This window comes from Microchirus variegatus (genome assembly GCF_963457635.1).
Source record: "Microchirus variegatus genome assembly, chromosome: 10".
In the NCBI taxonomy this organism is placed as follows: Eukaryota; Metazoa; Chordata; class Actinopteri; order Pleuronectiformes; family Soleidae; genus Microchirus; species Microchirus variegatus.
Window position 1 is genome coordinate 8,074,976 of NC_139811.1, and position 22,141 is coordinate 8,097,116.

Below are 22,141 nucleotides of genomic sequence, written 5' to 3' on the forward strand. Positions count from 1 at the left end.
TAGACTCAGTATTGCATCTTCAGCCTGTCATTAACCAAACTCCTACTCTTACATTATTAGTTCCTCGGTTTATGCTCGAGTGAAGGATACGCGATTACAGTCAGACATAATCACATGCTATTCCTGCAGTGAGCAATAAACACCTCTATGAAACGTAGGGCAGCCCTCGTAAATAAATATCATGCAGCGGAGCAGTCGCTCTCATCGCACATGCAATAACAAGCACTTTAAACCCCCCGTGATTGAAGTGATGTCCTATCCAGGTGATTATGACGCTCACTGCGGCCTGAGGGCACTGGGTCAGCAGGTCGCTGTCTGGACGCCCTCGCGCGCGTCATGACACCAAAAGCGCGGAGTGAAAAATACAAGCTTCACTCGGCTCAGTGTTTACTCATGACCTCATGAGTCCACTCTCATTTCCCCCCTAATTGCAACAGTGCTGTGAACTTGCTTAATACAGCGTGGCGAGTGGAGCAGGTCAGCTCCACGGTGCACCATTCATTTGGCTGCATTGCTGTAGTCATTTAAAGTATGTTGCCACAGGAAGGAAATGATTAACTTTCGCCTTTAGAAATCTTCCTTCTGTGATAAAGGCCCTGAGGCTTTCATACTCTGCCCACGCTGGAGATAGAGGCAGAGAAGCACCCATACTGGATTTGTCTGAGCCATAATATCACGGCCTGAAGTAGATAATATGGAGCAGCTAACAAAGAAACTCTACAATAGATCCTTTTTTGGACATGCTAATTATTATATTGGAATATCTTCACCCCTTCTGTATGTGCTGGCAATGTCATTCCTCACTTGAATGCTTTGAAACGAGGAAGTCAAAAGTTTTACCTGAGAGCCAAGTCAGCGTTTCTTCTTTTCTGCTTATGTAACAGGGTGTCAGAATCTATTTTTTTCCTCTCGGAAAAAACATCCGGACTTTAACGCTGTTAAAAATCAATTCAGTTACAGTTCTTGCTGCCAATAGAGCCCCGTATCCACACTTTGGTCTCCCTCCTACCTCACGGGGAGTGTGATATCGCATTCTTTTTTTGGACAACAGTCAGAGGTAACAGCATGGAAACATCTTGACAAGATTAAATGATGGATTAAAAGGAAAAAACCCTGAACACTCCCCCATGTATTTGATGAGATGCTTCCTGCGTTGGAAACATGGACGCACACACACGCGCACACGCATTCTGCCGTGCCTCTTAGGATGGATGACTGTAGGAGGTCCAGAGTTCATGCAGCCTAGGTCTTCTGAAATTGCCTGTTGAGTAATACCACAGCTGCCTGTCAGGAGACATTGTAGAATAAGATATCTCTATGGCTTGTGTCTGGTCTGGGAGACTAAATTAGCTTGCACTTGCAGGGACATCCAGACGGACCAAACCATTTATAAACAAGCGCCCAAACAAAAGGATTGGTCTGTGTTCCAGTGGCTGAATTAATCTAGAGTTGAATTAGTTTATAGTCTTTGCAGGCCTCTGAAAGTCAGGTGTTTTTTCTTGTAAGAGGGGCATAGCAAAAGTCAAGCTGAAGCAGCGAGATTAAAAAGACTTAAAAAGGAGTATCTTAGCCATCTTCACATCACATGAATTTTGATAAGAAGAAATGATGAAAGGGGAAGTGTTAAAAGGGATCTCTCTTTCTTTTGGGATTAAAGGACATACTCTATGTGCTGCACTTTTTGTTTTAAATGAATGATGTTGCTCTACCTCCCCTGACAATGTGGAATCATCGTTGTGTGATCAAAAGATCTGCAAAGGTCATGAATCAGCAGTGGCCCCCATCGTGGGTCAGTTGGCTGCCAATGGAGTCCAATGGAGCTTTTCCATTGTACAGTTCTAGCACTACTCGGCTCTACTCTTGGTTTGGAATCAGAGCACACGTGCCATTACGTCAACACTAATTAGAATCAGTTGATTATAAAGATAAGTTCAGTACTTCCTGCATGACCGGATCACAGAACTCTGTCTGACACTGAAATACACTCAATGGGTTGTGATTTGGCTCAAGATCTTTGTCTTTTGGCAGCGCTGTCACTGAATACACCAGACTCCTCTGTTAAATATTGAGTTTTTAGAAATGTCTTTATTTAAAGGTGCCATATGTAAGAATGTGGCCAAAAACGGTTACTACATTCAATTTCAAAATACCGAGGTCTTTTAGGTTTCGTTTTCTGACGTAACTGGCAACCCGTGGTTGCTCGGCAGCTGAGATTCTACTGACTGCAATGATTGGTAGATGTCGGTAGGTGGCGCCACATGCCAAAACATGATTTCAAAACATAAACATGATTTGAAGTCTGCAAAATATAATTTTTTTAATGCAAATATTTTGGCTGTACTGTTGTTGTTGGTGTGTTTAGTTTGTGAATATATGAACAATATTCCTGAGTCTCTGTGACATAGTATTAGGAGGATTTTATGGCCAGTTGCTTTAGATTTATTACATAATGCACCTTTAATATTAGAGATGAAGTCTTTTTAACTGATCTGCAGTTTGGCCTTGTTCAGTTTGATTACTGTGTCATTGATGACTCTTCCAGTGATGACACGCTGACCAATGAGTGGCCAGCAGTCTGTTGACGTCCCATTTTAATATCGGCTCAGCTCGCTTGGAACCTCGCCAGAGCAGGTGCTATAAAAAGAACTAGATACTAGGTACTATCACTAATGGAAAAGTAAAAACAAAAAAAAAAGAGTTGAATCATGCTAGTACCGTATAGTGGAAAAGCACCACAAGTGAGGAGACAAAACAACGAAGTTGAATACCCGGTGCTCTCCCACATTCCAAAACTACTTGACTTTTAGGACAACAAGTTAAAAACAGATTAAAACATGAATTGAAAATGAAAGATTCCTGTGTTTTCGAGGGGTATTTTATGATTTCAAAACACGCGATTGCTATTGTGTCCTGAGTATCCCCTCGAACAGTTAAAGGGTTGAGTTTCATGAACCTGGGAACAGATGTATGCCTTTGATCTGGACTCGTGCGTTTTCAAAATCTTCCCCCCCGGAAAGATGGCGTGTTTGCTCAGAGGCCTGCACAAGGACGAACGCTGAAACTCAAACAGTTACTCAATAGCCAGGTTATCAGTTTCCATAACAAGAGGCCTGAGAGAGAGAGAAGGACAAGGGCTTGATACGATGACTGAACAGGAATGTTGTCCTCTCTATCTGTGCCCTGATGGGTCTATTTGGGAAGCTCATTTATTTTGTGAAGACAGTTTGTCTCACAGCTATGTGACAAATTATTTGGTGTGTATTGGTAACTCAGATTGCTGTTGGGTGTTAAGTTAGCTTCAGCAGTGATTAAAAGCTGCTCTTTTTTCACATTTTGGTCTCTTTCAGAGCAAACAGTCAGCAAAATGTCCTGCGTCGTACAAAATCACTGTGGCGTCACTATTTTATGGTATATTTTATCCCTAATTAACCAAAATGTAAACATGGCTATACTGAACACCCTGCAGAATAGTAGTAGTAACGGACCTAGCTTGCGAGTTTGCGCGGCAGCTTGCTAGGTTGTTTATTTGTTTCCATTTAATATACATAAGTTAACTTTTCCACTTTTAGTTGTGTTTTCACTCTCCTTTCAGTGTGTTTTTTAATATTCATAGACTCACTATTCAACACTTTGCTGAAAACATGGAGAAGGTGTGTGTTTACTGTTTAACATTAGCTTAAAACAACTATTCTAAATAGCTAGAATGATTAGCCTATGTACAGTTTGAACACGTATCTTATCTAAAAGAAATTGGTTTATAATTACTTAGCTAGAAAGGAATGAAGAGAAATGCCTGAAATATTAGTAAACTTATAATTTATGGTCACTCGCTACATAGCTACATGCTAATTAAGCTAAAATGGCTAAAGGTTTTTTCTGTCTTTTCGTCACTGGCCAGTGGATATTATGTGACAGAGAGCAATAAAAACCACACAGGGCATTTTCCACAGCCTCAATTATATCACCGAGACAATTGCCACCTTCAAAAGGCTGATGGTAATTACTGTTATTGCTTTGCTGTAATGAATAGCTGCACAATAGCTTTAGGTTAGTGCGTGTCTGTGGTTCCCAAGGTTTATGTCACAGCATTTGCTGCAAAACAAGACTGCGTATTTCAGGAGCACAAACAAAAACGGTAAAATGGATTGAGTCGTATGCAGTTAGTTTGATTTGGAAACATTGGTTTTCTTGTTTAGTGTGGAGCATGGACGTCATACACAGCGAGGGCTGCAACTGACGATTAATCAAGTCGGTAAAATGTCAGAAAACGTCGATCAGTGTTTATCAAACCTGGAAATTATGTTCTCAAATGATTCATTTGTTATATAGAGCAAAAAAAGCAGTACATATTCACATTTAAGAAGCTGAAAAAGCATAAAGCTTGATTTAATTATTGGAAAAAAAGTCAAATCGATTAATTGATTGTCAAAATAGTTGATGGTTAAAGGTGCATTATGTAATAAATCTAAAACAACTGGCCATAAAATCCTCCTAATATGTCACAGAGACTCAGGAATAATGTTCATATAACAAACTGAACTCACCAACAACAACAGTACAGACAAAATATTTGCATTAAAACAAATCTTTTGCAGACTGCAAATCGTGTTTATGTTTTGAAATCATGTTTTGGCATGTGGCGCCACCTACCGCCGTCTACCAATCATTGCAGTCAGTAGAGTCTCTGCTGCCGAGCAACCACGGGTTGCTGGTTACGTCAAAAAACGAGGCCTAAAAGACCTCAGTATCTTGAATTTGAATGTAGTAACCGTTTTGGGCCACATTCTTACATATGGCACCTTTAATTTATTAATCAAACGATAATGGATGAATTGAATAATCGTTGCAGCCCTGTACACGGTACATAGCCTGTATTAATCGTACATGTGAGGGAGTAAGAGAGAATTTGTCCAGCTGCACTGACCAGAACAATAGCTTTCTTATCTTCTTGACTGTAAGGACCCCAGTGTCGAATGACACTCTTCACTTTATGACTTATTTGAGAATCATGAGGCGAAGGATGTTTCACTTTCACTTTCAAGACGAGATCAGAAGACGAGATTCGAGAAAAGCCTGAAAGGTCCTAGACGCGCCACTTGCAGTTTTTCCTGCGTTTCCTAAATTTTATGTTCACTTTTCTCCAGCCATCTATAACTACACTGAAGTAGAAAACCTGGCCAAAGAGTTACGACTCTGGTACATGCTGCACATTTCTCCTTTTTAAACTTTTAAAGGGAACCTGCCTTTTGCTTTCCCCATCTGTCTTGTGCTCTGGTATTCAAACAGCCAGCAGCTCTACCGCACCGCGGCTCCAGCTTCATCATCACACATCCTACACCATGTTATGGTGTAACAGTTAAAAAGAGCCACATCACATATTAATGGATTATGAAGCAGTGATTACAGTCATCTGTTCCCTCTGCTGTAAGCTCTCATCGCTGGCTGTGCTGCAGTTAATTCCTGCCTAATTGACTTGGGTGCCATTCTCATATAATGTCTCATTACACTGTGTGTGTGTGTGAGGCAGAGTCGTCTTAACCCTACTTTATTCACACTTTATTTAACGTCAAAAATATGGAAAGTTTCTTGATCGAAGAAAGGAGAAAAAAAGGCATTTTACACACGCTTTTTGTAGCCTGCATATTTTTTTCAAACAAAGGCAGATTTTAAAAAATATGGAAGCTGATACTGCACCAGTGCGTGTGAAGCCTGAACAGACTTAGTGCAAATTTGCAATTCTAGGATTACTCTGATCAGCGTTCTGTGGAAAACTCAGCGCAGGGCTGATCAGTCAGGAGCCTCAGTTGTGCCACTCAACACTCCTGAGCTGTCAAAAACAGGTAAACAGGTAGTGTTTGAAATTCACATTATGTGTGAGAGAATGAGGACATCTCTTAGCATCTTACTTTTCCAAGAATCTACCACAGCCACAGTGAAGGAAAATGACCTACAGAAGATAATATATCAGTGGATTTGTGAAGCTGTAACTCAACACCAGTACTTTAATGTTACAACACTCGTTTTCTTGTGCTCATAAAAGGCACCGACTCATCCACAATGTCATGATTATGCAGCTGCTGAAAGATTTACAGTTCCGTCTGTTTCCCCTCCCTCTCTCCAGACCGTAGTGTCCAAGTATGGATCGCAGTTTCGCGGTAATTCCCAACACGACGCCCTCGAGTTCCTCCTGTGGCTGCTGGACCGCGTCCACGAGGACGTCAATCTGGCCTCGCACAACAACAACAACAAGACTAAAGCACCTGGAAAGGTAAGGAACCGAGCACGCTGGCTGTCAGGTCACGTACCAGCCCTGGGTTTGATCACACTTTCTTTTTCCGTCACCGACGACGTATCGTCCTTAATATAACATCACATCGGTTTCCACTGCATAATAAATGGACGCATATCTAATCAACAACTGGTTGTGATCAAATACATGCATTAATACATAATATATTATGACCCCCCCGGTGGCCTGATATATCAAGACGACATCATTAGTGCGTGGCAAATCAAAGGCATCGTACTTTTATGAACAGTGTACACTACCGTTCAAAAGTTTGGGGTCATCTATACAAGTTTTCCATTAAAAGTCACACTTTTATTCATCAAAAGAGTTGCAAAGTGAATTGAAAATATAGTCAATACATTGACAATATGAGAAATGACCAGCAAAACTGTTTTCAGCTGTGCTAACATCATTGCACAAGGGTTTTCAAATCATCCAATAGCCTTCTAACGCGATTAGCAAACACAATGTACCATTAGAACACTGGAAATGGGCCTCTATACACCTATGTACGTATTCCATTAAAACAAGACGTTTGCAGCTAGAATAGTCCTTTACCACATTAACAATGTATAGAGTGTATTTCTGATTCTTTTAATGTTATATTCATTGAAAAAAAGTGCTTTTCCTTAAAAAAAAAGGACATTTCTAAGTGACCCCAAACTTCAGAGCAATCGTGTTGTTGTGTCGCTAACCACAGAGCTCTCATTTATATTACACAGCAGTCACCTCACTGAAATGATAACATCTTAGTTACAGTATCTCCTCACAGGTTACCTCCAGGCCTCCGAAATGTGCTCGGCAGTGCAGTTTTTATATTACCAAACCAGTGCGGCAACATGAGGTGTGCAATCTGGAGGTGTCTAATCCACTTGCCTGTGGACACAGCGAGCACAAGTGAGCCGATTTCGGTGTTTGATTTTCTCTCAGCACGGCTCCTCCTCGAGGTCGCTGCTGCAGGTGCGCCGCGCACTTCCTGAATGGAACTTCTTCATAACGGCTCTGCTGTGAGCCATTAAAGCAGAATTTCCATGTATTATTTAAAATCATTATTTATTTTATTTTTATTTTTTCTTGGCGACGAGAAATCCCTCATTTTTGTGGGTTTGCACGGGTGATAACCAGAGGCGTCGTGTATTAGAAGTGCTACCCTTGCTGTTTGTGGAGTAATTGCAGATAAATCTACTCAAACCCAGTGCCTTGTTGTTTCCCCCGAGGCGCTAACTGCACTGATTTATTCTCTTGTTCATCATTGTGGGATGGCAAGATATCAAGATCAGTCTCATGCTTCCAAAGAAAATGCATCGAATAATGGCCTTTATTTTTTCTGTGAAATCACTGTGACCAACATGCTGCAGTCTTCTGCAGAAAGGCTGGTGTGTTCAGGCAGTGTCATTTGGCTAGTGAATATAAGACACCTGTGTCTGTCACTATGGGGTTGGTAAAAATATCGATTTGGTATTATATCGTTGTCCTTCCTCATGCAATAATCGTTACACCAGGGTAAATATCGATATTTTAATTAACAAATTAAGGCGCTCTAACGTCACCAGGCGTCGCTACTTGGTTGGAAGTTACCTGGCCGAAGAAGAGTGAGTTTACTGCCCGATAATGGTGGAGAAAGCTACGCTAAGAGATGCTCCATCCCCGTTCAATACATAGACTTTACGCACTTTGTTCTCTTTGTTGTGAATACATAGCGAAATCGTGCACTTTTAACTTTACACGGACGTTTTGTTTACGTCAGTTAGACCAATATCGTGATGTATCGCTATATGATTGTCTCGCAATTAGCGCTGGGCACGTTAACGGTGGTTAACTGCGTCAACGTTACCGCACATTAACGCATGCCGCGTATCCATGACGACTGACCGGAGCGCGTTAACGTGCCCAGCACTACTCGCAATATATTCCATCACAGAATCGTTGTATCGGGATATTATTGGTATATGGACCATGTATCACGGATCTTATCGTATCGTGAGGTACCCTGTGATTCCCAGATTCCCAGATTCCCACAGTTCACCTTTGTTCACCTTCGATCACCTTCCCCCAGCTTTCCTGTGTTGCCATTATTCAAACACAATTCTCCCAATATCACGTAAACAAAGGGCTAAATTGGGGTGCACATGTGAGTGAGGTGGAGGCTGCAGCAGAGAGGTCTGGTCTGTGTCTTTTGCTACACGTGGAGCTCCAGAGGACATGACAGGTGAGCGGGGCCTGCAGAGCTGCTGATAAAAGTCTGTCACGACGCGCCCCTCAGCACCTCGGGCAGAATATGTCGCCGCACCTTGTTCACACCCCGAGGGAGCCGGGCGACGCGTGGAAGGACACAAACCTGTCAGCGTCGTGACAGAGGAGGGAAAGTTTAGCTTGTCTGAACCCTATAATGGGATGATAAAACGTTTAATCAGTCACTGATGAAGGCAATAGAGGACACAGACGCGGGGAAAAAGTTTGCCAACTGTACTTCCAAAACACAAGCGCTGTCATGATTAATTAACAATGGCATTTCGGAGTGGGAGTGTTAAATATTTTAGAGACAGTTCATCAAGCCACTGTTGTATTAGGAGAAATCACCGACTAGTGTGAAGTAAACGTTATAGGGGACTGTGAGAGTTGTACCACTGTAGACCTTTTGTGGCAAATTTCCACATAAAATACTGTAATACAAAACAAATGTATTTAAAAATTCTGTTCCTGAATGCTTAGAGGAAATACAGTGTCACAGAGCCAGTGATGTGGATTCAGACTTCATCACGTAGGGTGTGTTAGATCACATGTGGAGTGTCTGGTCTGGTGAATTCTGGTATTATCATGTGTGTGGTTTGCACTTTACAGCTCAGCATGACACATGGGTGATGATCTTTGACTGAGGCTTTTCTTTTTGGTTTCTCTAAAGAAATCTGACAGATGGTTACATGCATTCACTGCAGTCAACTGTACAACAAAGCTCTTAATGAACAGCCACGCTTTGTTGCAAGCATGTTCTGTGGAGTCCAGGTACCAACAGTCAGTACATCAACTCTGATGTATCGTCTACGGTTGGTCAAAGTCCGCCTATCATTCGAAACGGGTGTTTCCAATTTAATCAATTTTTGATAAATGCAAATTACGTGACCCGGAAGTCACCTTTACTAGAACGCTATCAGAGGGCCTGCAAAACAAACCAAAGAAGAAGAAGTATGGCCAGACTGGAGGATTATTATGGTATGATTGGGCAGCTTTTTACCACGGTGTATTAGGGCCAAGTATGAAAAAATGAGATTAAAAGTGGCAGATCTACAAATAAAGGTCGCAGATTTACGAGATTAAAAGTTCCAAATATACTCGAAAATAAAGTTGCAGATTTACGAGATTAAAAGTGGCAAATCTACTAATAGAGTCGCAGATTTACGAGATTAAATATACTAGAATATAAAGTCGCAGATTTACAAGATTAAAAGTGGCAAATCTACAAATATAGTTGCAGATTTACGAGATAAAAAAGGGCAAATATACGAGAAGATAAAGTTGTAGATTTAGGAGATTAAAAGTGGCAAATCTACGAATAAAGTCGCAGATTTACGAGATTAAATATAATAGAACAACTACACAACTCACACCCACGATTTCTCCTGATGTTTATGTGTTTTAAACATATGAACCATATCTTGTTTTTTTTATTTCTGGTTTTATTTTGAGAAAACGAATGAATGAATGATACACACTGATTGGTCAAGCCCAGTGTTTATTTTATTAGGGGACGACAATATATTTAATTATAACTAATTTCCGGCTTGCATTGTAGCTTGAGAGGGAGAGAGTGAGGCACTGTGGCCGCACTGCAGAGGAGAAAACATCTTCTGACAGTTGTCTCTCATGTTTGTCCAGGCCTGCTGCCATCAGCCAGTGTGCGCTCTTAGCAGACATCAAGGTTGTCATGGATTAGAGTTTTTATCAGAGAGGAAACATGCAGTCAGAGAGAGAGAGAGAGAGAGAGAGGTTCTGCTCAATATCAGGAAAGGGAGGGGTGTGATTTTATTAATTCTGTCTCCTGGTGATTCATGGTCTACTCCCTTGTTTTATTCCTTTGCTTTGTTTCCCCGCTGTAGTACATCTCTACGTTCTGTATCTGTGTAAGAATGTACAGTAAAGCTGCGGTATGCAGGCTGTTATTACGACACCACCCACAAAGGCGCTTTGTGAAGAGGGCCTCAGTGAGAGTGGGAGAAGGGCAGCTGAAAGAAAAGTGTCTAAATCACATTCCTTTAGAGCTTTAGGATCAGATGTGTGCTGTGATTATCATTTTTGTGGAGTTGTTTGCTTGTGTTTTTTCTTTTACCTGAGTGTTTATCTCCATTATGCCATTGCCATCCTTTCTGGAGCTGTCGCGGCGCTGGTGGTCGAGTCATCCAGGGTCACAGCCGGCGTTTACCAGTCCACGCACGTTTCCACTGACAGCCAAGGAGTTTGTAAGCAAGTTCAATCCTTGTTTTTTTGGCTGCTAGTTCCACCGCCAGTGTCGGTTTGGTAATTGTTTTTAAGCATGTGTTGTTAGTTAGCACTTAGCACAGGAGAGCCAGATCACACAGAAAGAGCCATACCACCCAGGGTGTCGCGCTGAACCATTTTTTTTATTTGTAAGGGAGGGTGACAGTTCACAGTCCTGCACACACACACACACACACAGATACACACACGCACACATACACACATTCTAACATTTACTGCTAACTCTCCATGGCTCTAACTCATGTGGCCTACATTCTCTCTGGGTTTGTTGAACGTTTATCTCTGAGGAAACAAAGTGTGAAGCTCTCTCTTTCCCTCCCTCTCTCTTCTTCCCTCTCTCTCTCTCCATCCTTCTCTTTATGAATGTGGTTCTTTGTGGCAGGAAGAAAGAGACACTTGTGCAGCCCAGAGAAGAGCGAAGAGAGGTGAAGCTGAGAGTATTTAATAAGATATTATACCTCATCCATGTCAGACATTTGTATGGGTAGGCCATAATTCCTTTTTACCTCACACATTCACAATTTTACCTCTCACATACACAAAACACACCTCTCACATATGCTCTTTTAGGTCTTACGTTGACTTTTTTTAGCTCTCACATTCACTATTTTTGGCTCTTACATACACCATTTTACATTACACATTCACAATTTTACCTCACAAACACAATTTTACCTCTCACATACACAATGTTACCTTACACATACACAATTTTACCTCTCACATACACAATTTTACCTTACATATACACAATTTTACCTCTCACATACACAATTTTATCTCTCACATACCCAATTTTACCTTACACATTCACAATTTTACCTCACACATACACAATTTTACCTCTCACATACACAATTTTACCTCACACATACACAATTTTACCTCTCACATACACAATTTTACCTATCACATTCACAATTTTATCTATCACATTCACAATTTTACCTCTCACATACACAATTTTACCTCTCACATACACAATTTTACCTCTCACATACACAATTTTACCTCTCATATACACACTTTTACCTTACACATACACAATTCTACCTCTCACATACACAATTTTACCTCTCATACACAATTTTACCTTACACATTCACAATTTTACCTCTCACATTCACAATTTTACCTCACACATACACAATTTTACCTCTCACATACACAATTTTACCTTACACATTCACAATTTTACCTCTCACATACACTCTCTCACACATAGCTCAAAACACCTTTTTCACTGGTCAAAAAAACATCTGCCTTTTGTCTTCATCGGAAATGGATAGAATTCACTCTCGGGTCAAATGACTGCAGTAATGTAAACATTTCACACAGATGAACATTGTCATTGTACCATCTACTACTTTATTTTGGCACTGTAGTCATGGAGTCTGCATCTTTTCCAGTGTTCGTTCTGTTGCTGCTGAGTTTGAAAAAGAGACTGAAGTTGAAGATGTAAAAGACATCTTGGTGCTCTTCACAGTGTGTGTGTGTGTGTGTTTGTCAGGTCAGACCACAACTGTGGAAGAAAAAAAACAGAAAGACAAACCCCTCCAATCTGCATATGCCTGCTAATTTTAGTCCAAGAGTCACTCAGAAATGTTGAGCACTCCTTTTTTTTTTTTTATCTTTGACCTTTTATGTTGCTCAGCATCAGACCACACTTAAAAACCAGTAAGCAAGATGAAAGTAAAATTACACGTGGATTTATGGCTCCGCTGAACAATTTGTGGTCACTTTGTTGCCTCGCAACCGATCCTCTCTAAGAACAAAATGCACTAGAGGCGGTGCTTTTATGCCTCTCCATTTCCACACTGTGACAATGAAGGTATCTCAAGTTGTCTCGTCGAACTTCTGATTTAAACCTGACACAGCTTTTTAGGGAGTCGTCGTTTGAATTTGGATGGATTTGGCTGCAAGAGTTCATATATTCTCAGTGTGTCCAGCTGACACACGACGACGCAGTATCTATACGTGTTATGTCGCAGCTGATAGTTTGAAATAAGTATTTTAAGCTTGAGGGAGGTGAGAAAACTTGGCATACCAATAATAGTTCAAATAAATCACGGATGAGTGGAGGAAGAGTAAGTGTGAGCTGAGTGCAAGAAGCAAATATTCCCACAATAATATATATATACGTCATCATGTTGCACCTTTTACCTTTTTATTCTTCGTCTATGTTGTTTATGGTCAACTAACTTCCAATATAGTGAATGGAGACTCCCATAAATTTGCATTTTCCTTCACCCCCCATTGTCAATAACCTTTCATTTGATTTTTAAACAGTAATAAATATTACCAGTTAATTCTACTGATCTGGTTCTCCAAAACACAGCCCATTTTTTGACCTACAATAACAGTGAATGATCAATGATTAATTGATTTCCCCAGTTGAGAGTTAACAATATAATATAGGTCATCTCTCCTGACGTAAGGAAATCCCAGTTGCACCTTAGTTTTCAGGGTCAGACGCTCTGTTTTTGCACCTCCAGTCTTCAGTGAAACTGAAACTGAAATCACAAACGCATCCAACAAGATTTCATATTTAATTTCTTTATCACTTTTTAACCAAACACCTACATAAGCACATCTCTCAGCCAGGGAGATGTCCCTGTCCTGCATTTTAATCGACTCTAGACTGATGCTTTTCTAAAAGTTAATGTATGCATCTGATCTAATGACTGTAGGGCTGCTCGACTGATGTCAATCATCCTGTCAAGCACATAAGGAGTTGGTCACAAATCGTACTGGGAAAACTACTCACCAGCAGGACATTTTCAGAGGTTTTTTTGCCTTCTCTGATAGTCATACTAGAGTATTAAGACCAGAAAGTATTAAGGCCAAATTGAATCTTTAGAGAATAAAGTCGTAATATTATGAGAAAAAAGTCGTAATTTTACGAGAGCTGTGACCAGTGATGGCCTGCAGCCATTTCCTCCGCCACTTCCACAAAAGAGATTATTTTCTCCGAGTCTGTGTCATTCTTTTTCTTCCAAACAGACTCGGTTTCTTGCACAAATGATCACTTTTCCAAATGCTAACTGCTGTTAGCTCCCAGTAGCCTCTGTGGCTGATGTCATCTCCTGTCCCTTAAGTTTCGTTTTACTTTTTACTTTTTTTTTTAAGGTGGACCCTTAAGGTGGACATAAATAGATACTACTAAAGCGAGCGTTCTGAACAGGGCTGTTTTGGCAGGGTGATTGAACTCCTGTGGTGTTTCGTCCTGTCACAGACATGTTCATTAGGACACCAGGGAACTAGGTTCACTTGGAGAAATAGGGTATTTCCCCTTTAAATAGACTTTCTATCAGCATTTTGCACTGCGTATCAGCACTGGTGTCAGCCGTCCCACATAGAACTTCTCCTTGTCCCTCATGTGCTTCGCTGGTGCTGCTTCTCACTCATGTCAGAGCTGCATATGAGTGGTTCTGTTGTCTTTCTTGTGTGTGTTTGTCTGTCTCTTTCTCCATCTGTGCTTTTCTCTGTGTGTGTGCATATCTGCTGTGTTTGGTTGTGCCTGCTCTGCCAAGCTGAAATGGTTTTCTGTGACTCAGAGCCGCCCAGCTGGAAAAGCAGCTTGAAGGAGGGAAGCGCCACGAAGTATGACCTCGCTGTGTTCTGAGGTCTCTCCTCTCTCACCAGAAACACAGATCAGTGTCGATTGCCTCAGAGCCTTTAGCCCCCTCAAACACCAAATGCACGCTGAGATGAGAGGCGTTTGTGTTGATGTCCATCAAGAAATATTCAGTCATGGAGGTTACATTTGAGGTTTCTGTTGCTTCCTTAAAAAAAAAAAAAAAGAAGGTGGTTTTGTCTGCTTGGTGTTTGCTCTCTGTGGCGCAGACACCATTAAGCTGAAACTGTCTGACGGCTTCAGACAACACAATGCATCACCGCTGCTTTAAAAGAACAGTAAAAAAAAAAAAGAAAAAAAAAGGACATTTCTATAAACTGCACTGCAGGGAGCCCGGCCCAGAAAACATTTCCTCATTAAGTCGTGGAGAGGTTTTTAAACAAAAGCAAACAAGGTCGCCGCTCTCGAGCAGTAACTACTATAGTCACCAGTTAAAAGTTTAAATCGGCTCCATTAAATGAAACCAACAAAGTGTTTCTTTGTTTAATATAAAGAAAATGTCCTCACACGTAGAAATTATCCACCACCCCCGCTGCGAGTGATTGGCACACAACACCGACCCCGGCCGTTTAAACGATTCTGATTTGCTGAGTGGACTATTTTTTTTTTTTCAGTGTGTCAATTCAATTGCCTGAGACCAGGCTGTGACTGCAATGATTTAAAGAGTTTAGAGTTGTTGATAGAAATAATTTAGGCAGGGAGGACCTTCCTGTCACACCAAATTCACTTCTAATGTGTAATCTTGAGTTCAATTGAATCTGCCGCAGAAGATGAATGGATTTATTTTACAGAGCGATGATTATCAACCCTCCCCTCTGTCTGTGTGTTAGATCGCCGCTTCGAAGAGAGCACGCTTCAATCAGAGCAGCCACAGCAAATGTGTATTCCTGTAATATTACACCTTTTTAACCCTTGTTAATCTGTAAGTATTATACGTTCCTGTTGTGACAGCCACTCATGCTGCACATAACTGACAGGTACTGGAGGCTCCGGCGGGCGCAAGTCAATTTATCTTCATCTGTGTCACCGCAGTCATCAGCAGCCGCCACAGAAAGCAGGAGGGTAATAATAAACCTCATCAGCTCAGGAGAGCGACCTGCCTTCATTAGAATTAATTTCCCCCTCAGCCTCTCCTGCTGCTAAATCTTCTTTAGAGGCGTCACGCAAAGTCTTATTCTTCAGCAAAGTTTGGTCCTTAGTTTACAGGAGAATACAATACTTCTGTCATTCATGTTCCTGTGGAGACTCAGAGACAGATTACAGCTCTCCTGATTGTTGCTCATATTGAGCCTGGAACATTTAGTGTCGAATGATTTCTCTGGTCGTATTTAAAGTCATTCGCATGATCACAGAAAACAGCTTCTGATTAATCCATGTCACACTTTTGATCCTTTTGACTGAAACTTTCCTTTTTGGAAATTATTTTAAATAGTGCTTGGCACGATACCGGCGTCGACGTTAACGCACGTTCATGCATGACGCGTTTCCTTGACGACTGAGAGGGAAAAAGACGCGCGTGACGTCATGTTTAAGTGACTCTCGATTGTTAAAATGAGTCTCTAAAGTAACGCTAAACTTTAAAAACAGAGGCACACATACGCAGTACACGGGTACGCTGGTTATTTGTAGTAGACCACTCCAGTTGGACTGTAGATGTGCTAGCGGCGCTAAAGAAGCTATGGTAGCTAAAGGAGCTAACTGGTAAACTGTACCTTTACTCCGGTCTTGCGTACGTGCGTCAACGCCGGTTGTAAGCGTGTCCAGCACTCATTTTTTTGTATAAGTTTTGAAGCACAGATGCTGCTTTTTGATCGTTCGGAGATTTTCGATCAGCACTAAGTTCTGACAAAAACAATATGATTTAAAATTAGTGCTGGGCACGCTAACAACCGGCGTTAGCGGTTTCAACGTTAACGTATGTACGCAAGACCGGAAAAAGACACTTGTGACGTCATGTTTACATGCTGCGGCACCGGAGTCCAGGCACCGTTTACCAGTTAGCTCCATTAGCTGCGTTAGCTCCTTTAGCACGGTGAACCAGCGCACCTGTGTACTGCGTATGTGTGCCTCTGTTTTTAAAATTTAGCGTTACTTTAGAGACTAATTTTTCCTGGTCCGTCATGCGTTAACCAGGGTCAATGTTGACACCGTTAACGTGCTTATGTGCCCAGCACTATTTAAAATATGTTCCAAAAACAAAGTTTCAGTCAAAAGGGATAAAAAGTGTGACATGGCTTAATCAGAAGCTGTTTACTGTTGAGTTTCCTCAGCAAATGAAAACCCAAATTGGCTTTGATTTGGTGACATTTACCTGATCCATTTAAATAAATTGTCTGACACACACTGGGAAATACCTATTGTGTTTTTGCTTCCTTTCATCGTCCATCAACGTGGTGGTGGGTGGTGTTTTTGTCTTATCGAACTCTCTGCCAGCAAACAAATCAGCACCATAAATTATTCCATTAAAAAGGTCAGTATTGGCTGCACATAATCAGAACTTATATGTGACAAAACCGGCGGTTTTCCTGACAAAGAAATCTGGATAATGTCAGAGTAAACCAATTGGCACAAGTGAGGAATTCTGCCTCCACAACACTAGGTGGCGATACGTCCCCTTTTCAGCTTAAAAGTATTTTGTGTTCTGTGTGGGGTCACTAAGAAATTCACTTATTTTTGAAGGAAAATTACTTTTTTTTTCAATGAATATAACAATAAATGAATCAGAAATACTCTCTATACATTGTTAATGTGGTAAACGACTATTCTAGCTGCAAATGTCTGGTTTTTAATGGAATATGTACATAGGTGTATAGAGGCCCATTTCCAGTGTTCTAATGGTACATTGTGCTTGCTAATGGCGTTAGAAGGCGTTTCGCTGGTTCTTTGACGAAAGGGCAAAATTATTATTTTGAATGAACATCATTATTTCTAATCTTGTCAATGTCTTGACAATATTTTCTATCCATTTTGCAACTCTATTGATGAATAAAAGTGTGACTTTTAATGGAAAAATATATTTTTTTTATATATGACCCCAAACCTTTGAATGGTAGTATATCTCTAGACAATTCACAGCGAGTGTGTGTCCAACCCTCCTCTATTCTTGACCCCGGCGCGACCCCCTCACCTTAAAAGTCACAAAAATGTCCCTGTCGCTGTAAAGACATCGTCTCCAGACAACCTACTGCTGCGCTTATACGTGGGATGTCACATAAACACCAGAAGGCAGTCAGTTACACTCACGTCAATACCTGTGAGCTATTTAGAGCGGGCAGTTTAGTTTCTTTCTTTGTAGGAAGCAACAGCCGCTCTGTTAATTTAACACACACTTGACTCACCCTGAGGTCAGCTTGTTCGGGTAATAAAGCGATCGCTCAAAAATGTACACTCCGCTTTTAAAACATGGCTCGTTTGTACACGCGGTAATCCCCAAAACTGCAACATTCCCTTTGACACTGAGTGTTATTGAATGAGCACAGAGACTTTTTAAGCCACAAGAATACGGCTTCCCCTCCTGACATCCCATCTCATCTCATCATGGCTCTTGTTCCATGTCACCATGCCTACCTGATCCATCACACTTATTATTTTTCTGTCTCTTTCATTTCTCTTGAGAGCCTTTCATTTCCATCTGGTCATGATAAAAAAAAAAGAAAAAAGGCCTTTGCTCACTCACTCACTCTCTCTCTTTCTCTCTCTCGCCTCCACAATGGCTTCTCATTCGTCTCATGGCATCTCTTACCTCCCGCAAATGGGATTTTTTTCTTCATTATACACTGGCTATGAGCAGCAATACGTTCTTTAAAATTAAATCATACCGAACATTTCAGATGTTTTTAGTACTTTATTAAGACCTTATTGGCAGAAATTGAACGCACTTCCCACCAGTTTGCTTATGTCAGTGAAGACAGAGGCCACCATCTTGCATTAGCTGTACAATTATGTTTTTCAAATATAGATATTTTAATAAATAAATTCAGGCTCTTAAACAGCCACTGCCCAGTTTCACTCGCCAGGCGTCACTACTTCCTGTCTCCTTGTGGGGGCGCTGCTCAAATGAAAATGTGGGTAAACTTGGGCGGAAGTTACCCGACTTAAGAAGAGTGAGGTTATTGCAGAATAAAGGTGGAGAATGTTGTGAATAAATAGAAAAAAACTTGCACTTTTAGCTTTTGTTTTCTTCAGTTAGACAGATATCGCGATGTCTTGTAATTAGTGCTGGGCACGTTAACGCACATTAACGCATGACGCGTTTCCATGACGACTGACCGTAAAAAAGACGCTTGTTACGTCACGTTTACATACACAGGTGTACTGACCTGCTTTAAAGCGTCCTATCTGTCTTGTCAGTCAAAACAAAAGCAGACGGGAACAAGCGTATACTGCACATCTGCTGTCGACACAGAAGTCAATCAGTCACAACCCTGAGGTCATTTAAAGTCAATGTCTGGGCACTTTAGCCTGTCCGTACACATGCGCGGCCTCACCCAGAGTAATCAGCCATGGGGAATAATGTGCACAAGAGTCGGAAAGAAAAGCTTCCACTATCATTATTCCCGGGACTATTTATAGAGATATGTGCACGCGGCAGGAGGAAGTTGAAAGGGGACTGACTGTCCATTATTATATTAATTATCAATGCTCTTTATATCAGCCGTGTGTACTACTTTGAGTTTTTACTCATTCAGTCACTAAATAAAAACCCGCCTTTCACTTCCATCCGTCTATATCGATTAACACGCAGTGTCTTTACTCTGCGTATCTTCTCCCTCTCGTTCCTTCTCTCCGTTACGATCACCAGGGGCTTTAAGTTCTTGTTCTCAATCGCCTCGCTGTAGTGCTCTCTGCAGCAGGACCACATGTCCATCGCTGTGTGTTTCTGCAGCTTGTTTAAATTATTCACATCAGGGCCATTACTGGGAACACTCGCCCCCCCCTTTACGATCTACCTCCTCAGTCCCTGAAAACCCATCAGGATGAGACAGGTGGTCTGTGCGGACGGAGATGGGGGCCCACATTTCCTGTATTTTCCGCTATCGTGGAAAGAAGTTGAGTGTCTGAGTTCCTTTGCCAGTGAATCTACTGACTGAAATAAATCACTCCCTGCAACATTTTCAGGTGAATTATTGAAAGCCTCCCCCCAGTGGGACAGGAGTGCTGCGTTAATCTTCACGATTACTTCAAGTGCAGATGACCAGGAGTCAACAGCCTTGGCTTGGACTTGGACTTGAGAGTAGAAGTAGTATTGGTGTGTGTGCATCCTCTCTGCTGAAAATGGTGAACACAGAGCGCCCATAGACCGGAAGTTCCAATTAACGCTGTTTTTTGGTGTGTATCTGCGCCATTACTTGTTTATGAAGCCCTAAAGTTTTGAAACAGTTCAGCCACTGCTGAGAACGCTGGGTTTTATTGTATTCTCGGGCTCTGCAAGCGCTCTGAAAAAGCCTGGAATTGTGACGTAAGGATCCCGTCTCCTCAACAGCAGATCCTCCTGCTCCGGGCACTTCCGGTTGCCTACATTGAACCGCAGAAGAAGAAGAACTTCCGTTGTGGAGGTCTTTCACTTGCGACAGTGTCTTCTGACTCTGGGTCAATGAGGGACTACAGCGGGGAGTCGTGACAAAGCAATTTCACAATATTTGATAATGAGTAGCAGTGCATCCACCGTTCCAGAGGGGGAGCTGCGCTTCTGAGAGCTGACATGCTAATAACGTCACTTCTAGGTACCTGGCCAATCACAAGACAGTTGGGAAAGCTCTCGTTGGCTGGCCAATCACAACACAGTCTGTCTTCTGGGGGTGAGATTTCAGTCTGAAACAGCGCGGCTGACGAGAGCTTCAGTGAGGAGAGATTTCTATCAGTTTTTGACCATTAACAAATGAATGTATGTAAGTAGACCTCCATAACTCACATGTGCGATAGGACCACTCTATGGGAGCTATAACAAGGCTGATAAAACAAAATAACATGTACTGTATGTCAGAGTGTAAAAATGTCACATTTACAGCTTGAAAGCAACAATAAAGAAACACCAAATGTTCTAGTTCTTGTACTGTATTGAAGAATCTTTCTTGGAAACCAGTATTCCCACATTGTCAGTATATTTTATGATGCTGTAACGCCCCCTTATATCATCTGGCGTTCACTGCCGTTAATAAAATCAAATGAACAATTTGAGGCAGCTGTCTGGTTTTTCAGCAGCCAGCTGTGCAACACTCGTGTTTATCATTTTCAGCTTTTCTCCACCGCTTTCAGTCAAACTCACAGTCGGCCAGTGACCTCTGACCCAACTGCTCAGTCGCCTGTTATATATCTTTGTTATTTATCTAAATCACACCAATTAATTACAGCACTGTAAGATCTCCAGGCTGAGGGATTCAAGTTTTAATCCTCTCTATGCTCCTTGGGGCACCTGGCACCTGCCCCTCTACTGGGGCTTTATAGATTAAGATTAGGTGGACAGGACTCTGGCCTCACACATTCTGGATATTAGCAATTCCAAATATATATTTTTTTTAATGTAAAACTAACCCTAGCTTTCTTAACAACTCATTTTATGATAAATCAGTAACTTTGGTCCTTTATTAAAACTTTCTGACTTTCTGTGCTAGCAGAAAAGAGTGTATAGTAGGGCTGCAACTATTATTTTCAAAATAAGAGATTAATCAAGTATTTGTTTTGTCTGTAAAATGTCAGAATATACAAATATATATATATATATATTTATTTATTTATTTATTTATACAATGTATAAAGTGTATTTCTGGTTCATTTAATGTTATGGTCATTGAAAAACAGTGCTTTTCCTTCAAAAATAAGGACATTTTTAACTAAGTGACCCCAAACGGTAGTGTGGTCTGTTGGTACAAAGATCCTGTGAAGAAAACAATGCTCATGCTCCCAGTGAGGTGATGGATTGGTGGCGTGTTCACTTATAGCTCAAACACTCAGAAGCCCTCAGAAGCTGACTCAGGCTCTTCTTTGGTGTGGACCAGAGGTGGACTGAAAACTTTGGCACCAGCTCAAACAAAACCACCACATTTGAGTTTAAACTGAAGCACACAGGCGCTCCTGTAAATCCTAATGAAGTTGAGCATTAAAAGTGATCCTTGTTTTTCCCTCTGGGTGAGTAGCCGTCAGTTGGTCAGACCTGCCTCTAAAAATAGCTTCCCCCCCCTCCCTCTGCCTGTTTTGTTGCATTTTTATCAGTTTGAAGCTGCCATATTTTGTCCGACACCCAATTTCAAAGATAGAATCTCAGTTAGCGACCTCTCGAGATGCACCGCTGATCTGCTGAGGTCTGTTAACTCTAACAATTTGTTAGAGCAGCAGCAGTCACTCACTCGGCGAGGGGAGGGGGGGAGGGCGGATTCCTATCTGGCTACGATCAGTTAGATGAGTTATATCAGCGAGTGTATAACCCCCGACCAAAACTTCTCACCACAGCGTCGACAGCTACCGTTAACACGCGGTTGACGCCGTGCAGTCTGTTGACATGGATTTCTGAGACGTGATAAGACTGATTTTTCCCGACACTTTCTGGCCGGGCCAGAACCTTGCTTTGTTATCTCCACATAAAGATAGCGATGGAATCCATTACCAAGTATGCAGAGGGGGGGGGGGGGGGGGATAGGAGTTTGAGAGGTTATGCCCTCTTTATTTCCTAACCTTACATTGCATCTTTTAAAGTTCCCATAGACCAGAAGTTACAATACCGCTGT

The 22,141-nt window shown here is 41.5% G+C and overlaps 1 protein-coding gene across 1 annotated transcript in view; it reads left to right on the forward strand.

Annotated features, from left to right (window-relative positions):
- Positions 1-22,141, forward strand: part of usp43b (ubiquitin specific peptidase 43b) — a gene marked incomplete at its 5' end in the record, with an annotated part of 70,939 nt that overhangs the window by 3,140 nt on the left and 45,658 nt on the right. The window contains one exon of the mRNA XM_083896681.1: positions 6,122-6,268. Coding sequence (XP_083752807.1) covers positions 6,122-6,268 — 147 coding nt within the window. The remainder of the gene's footprint in view (positions 1-6,121; positions 6,269-22,141) is intronic.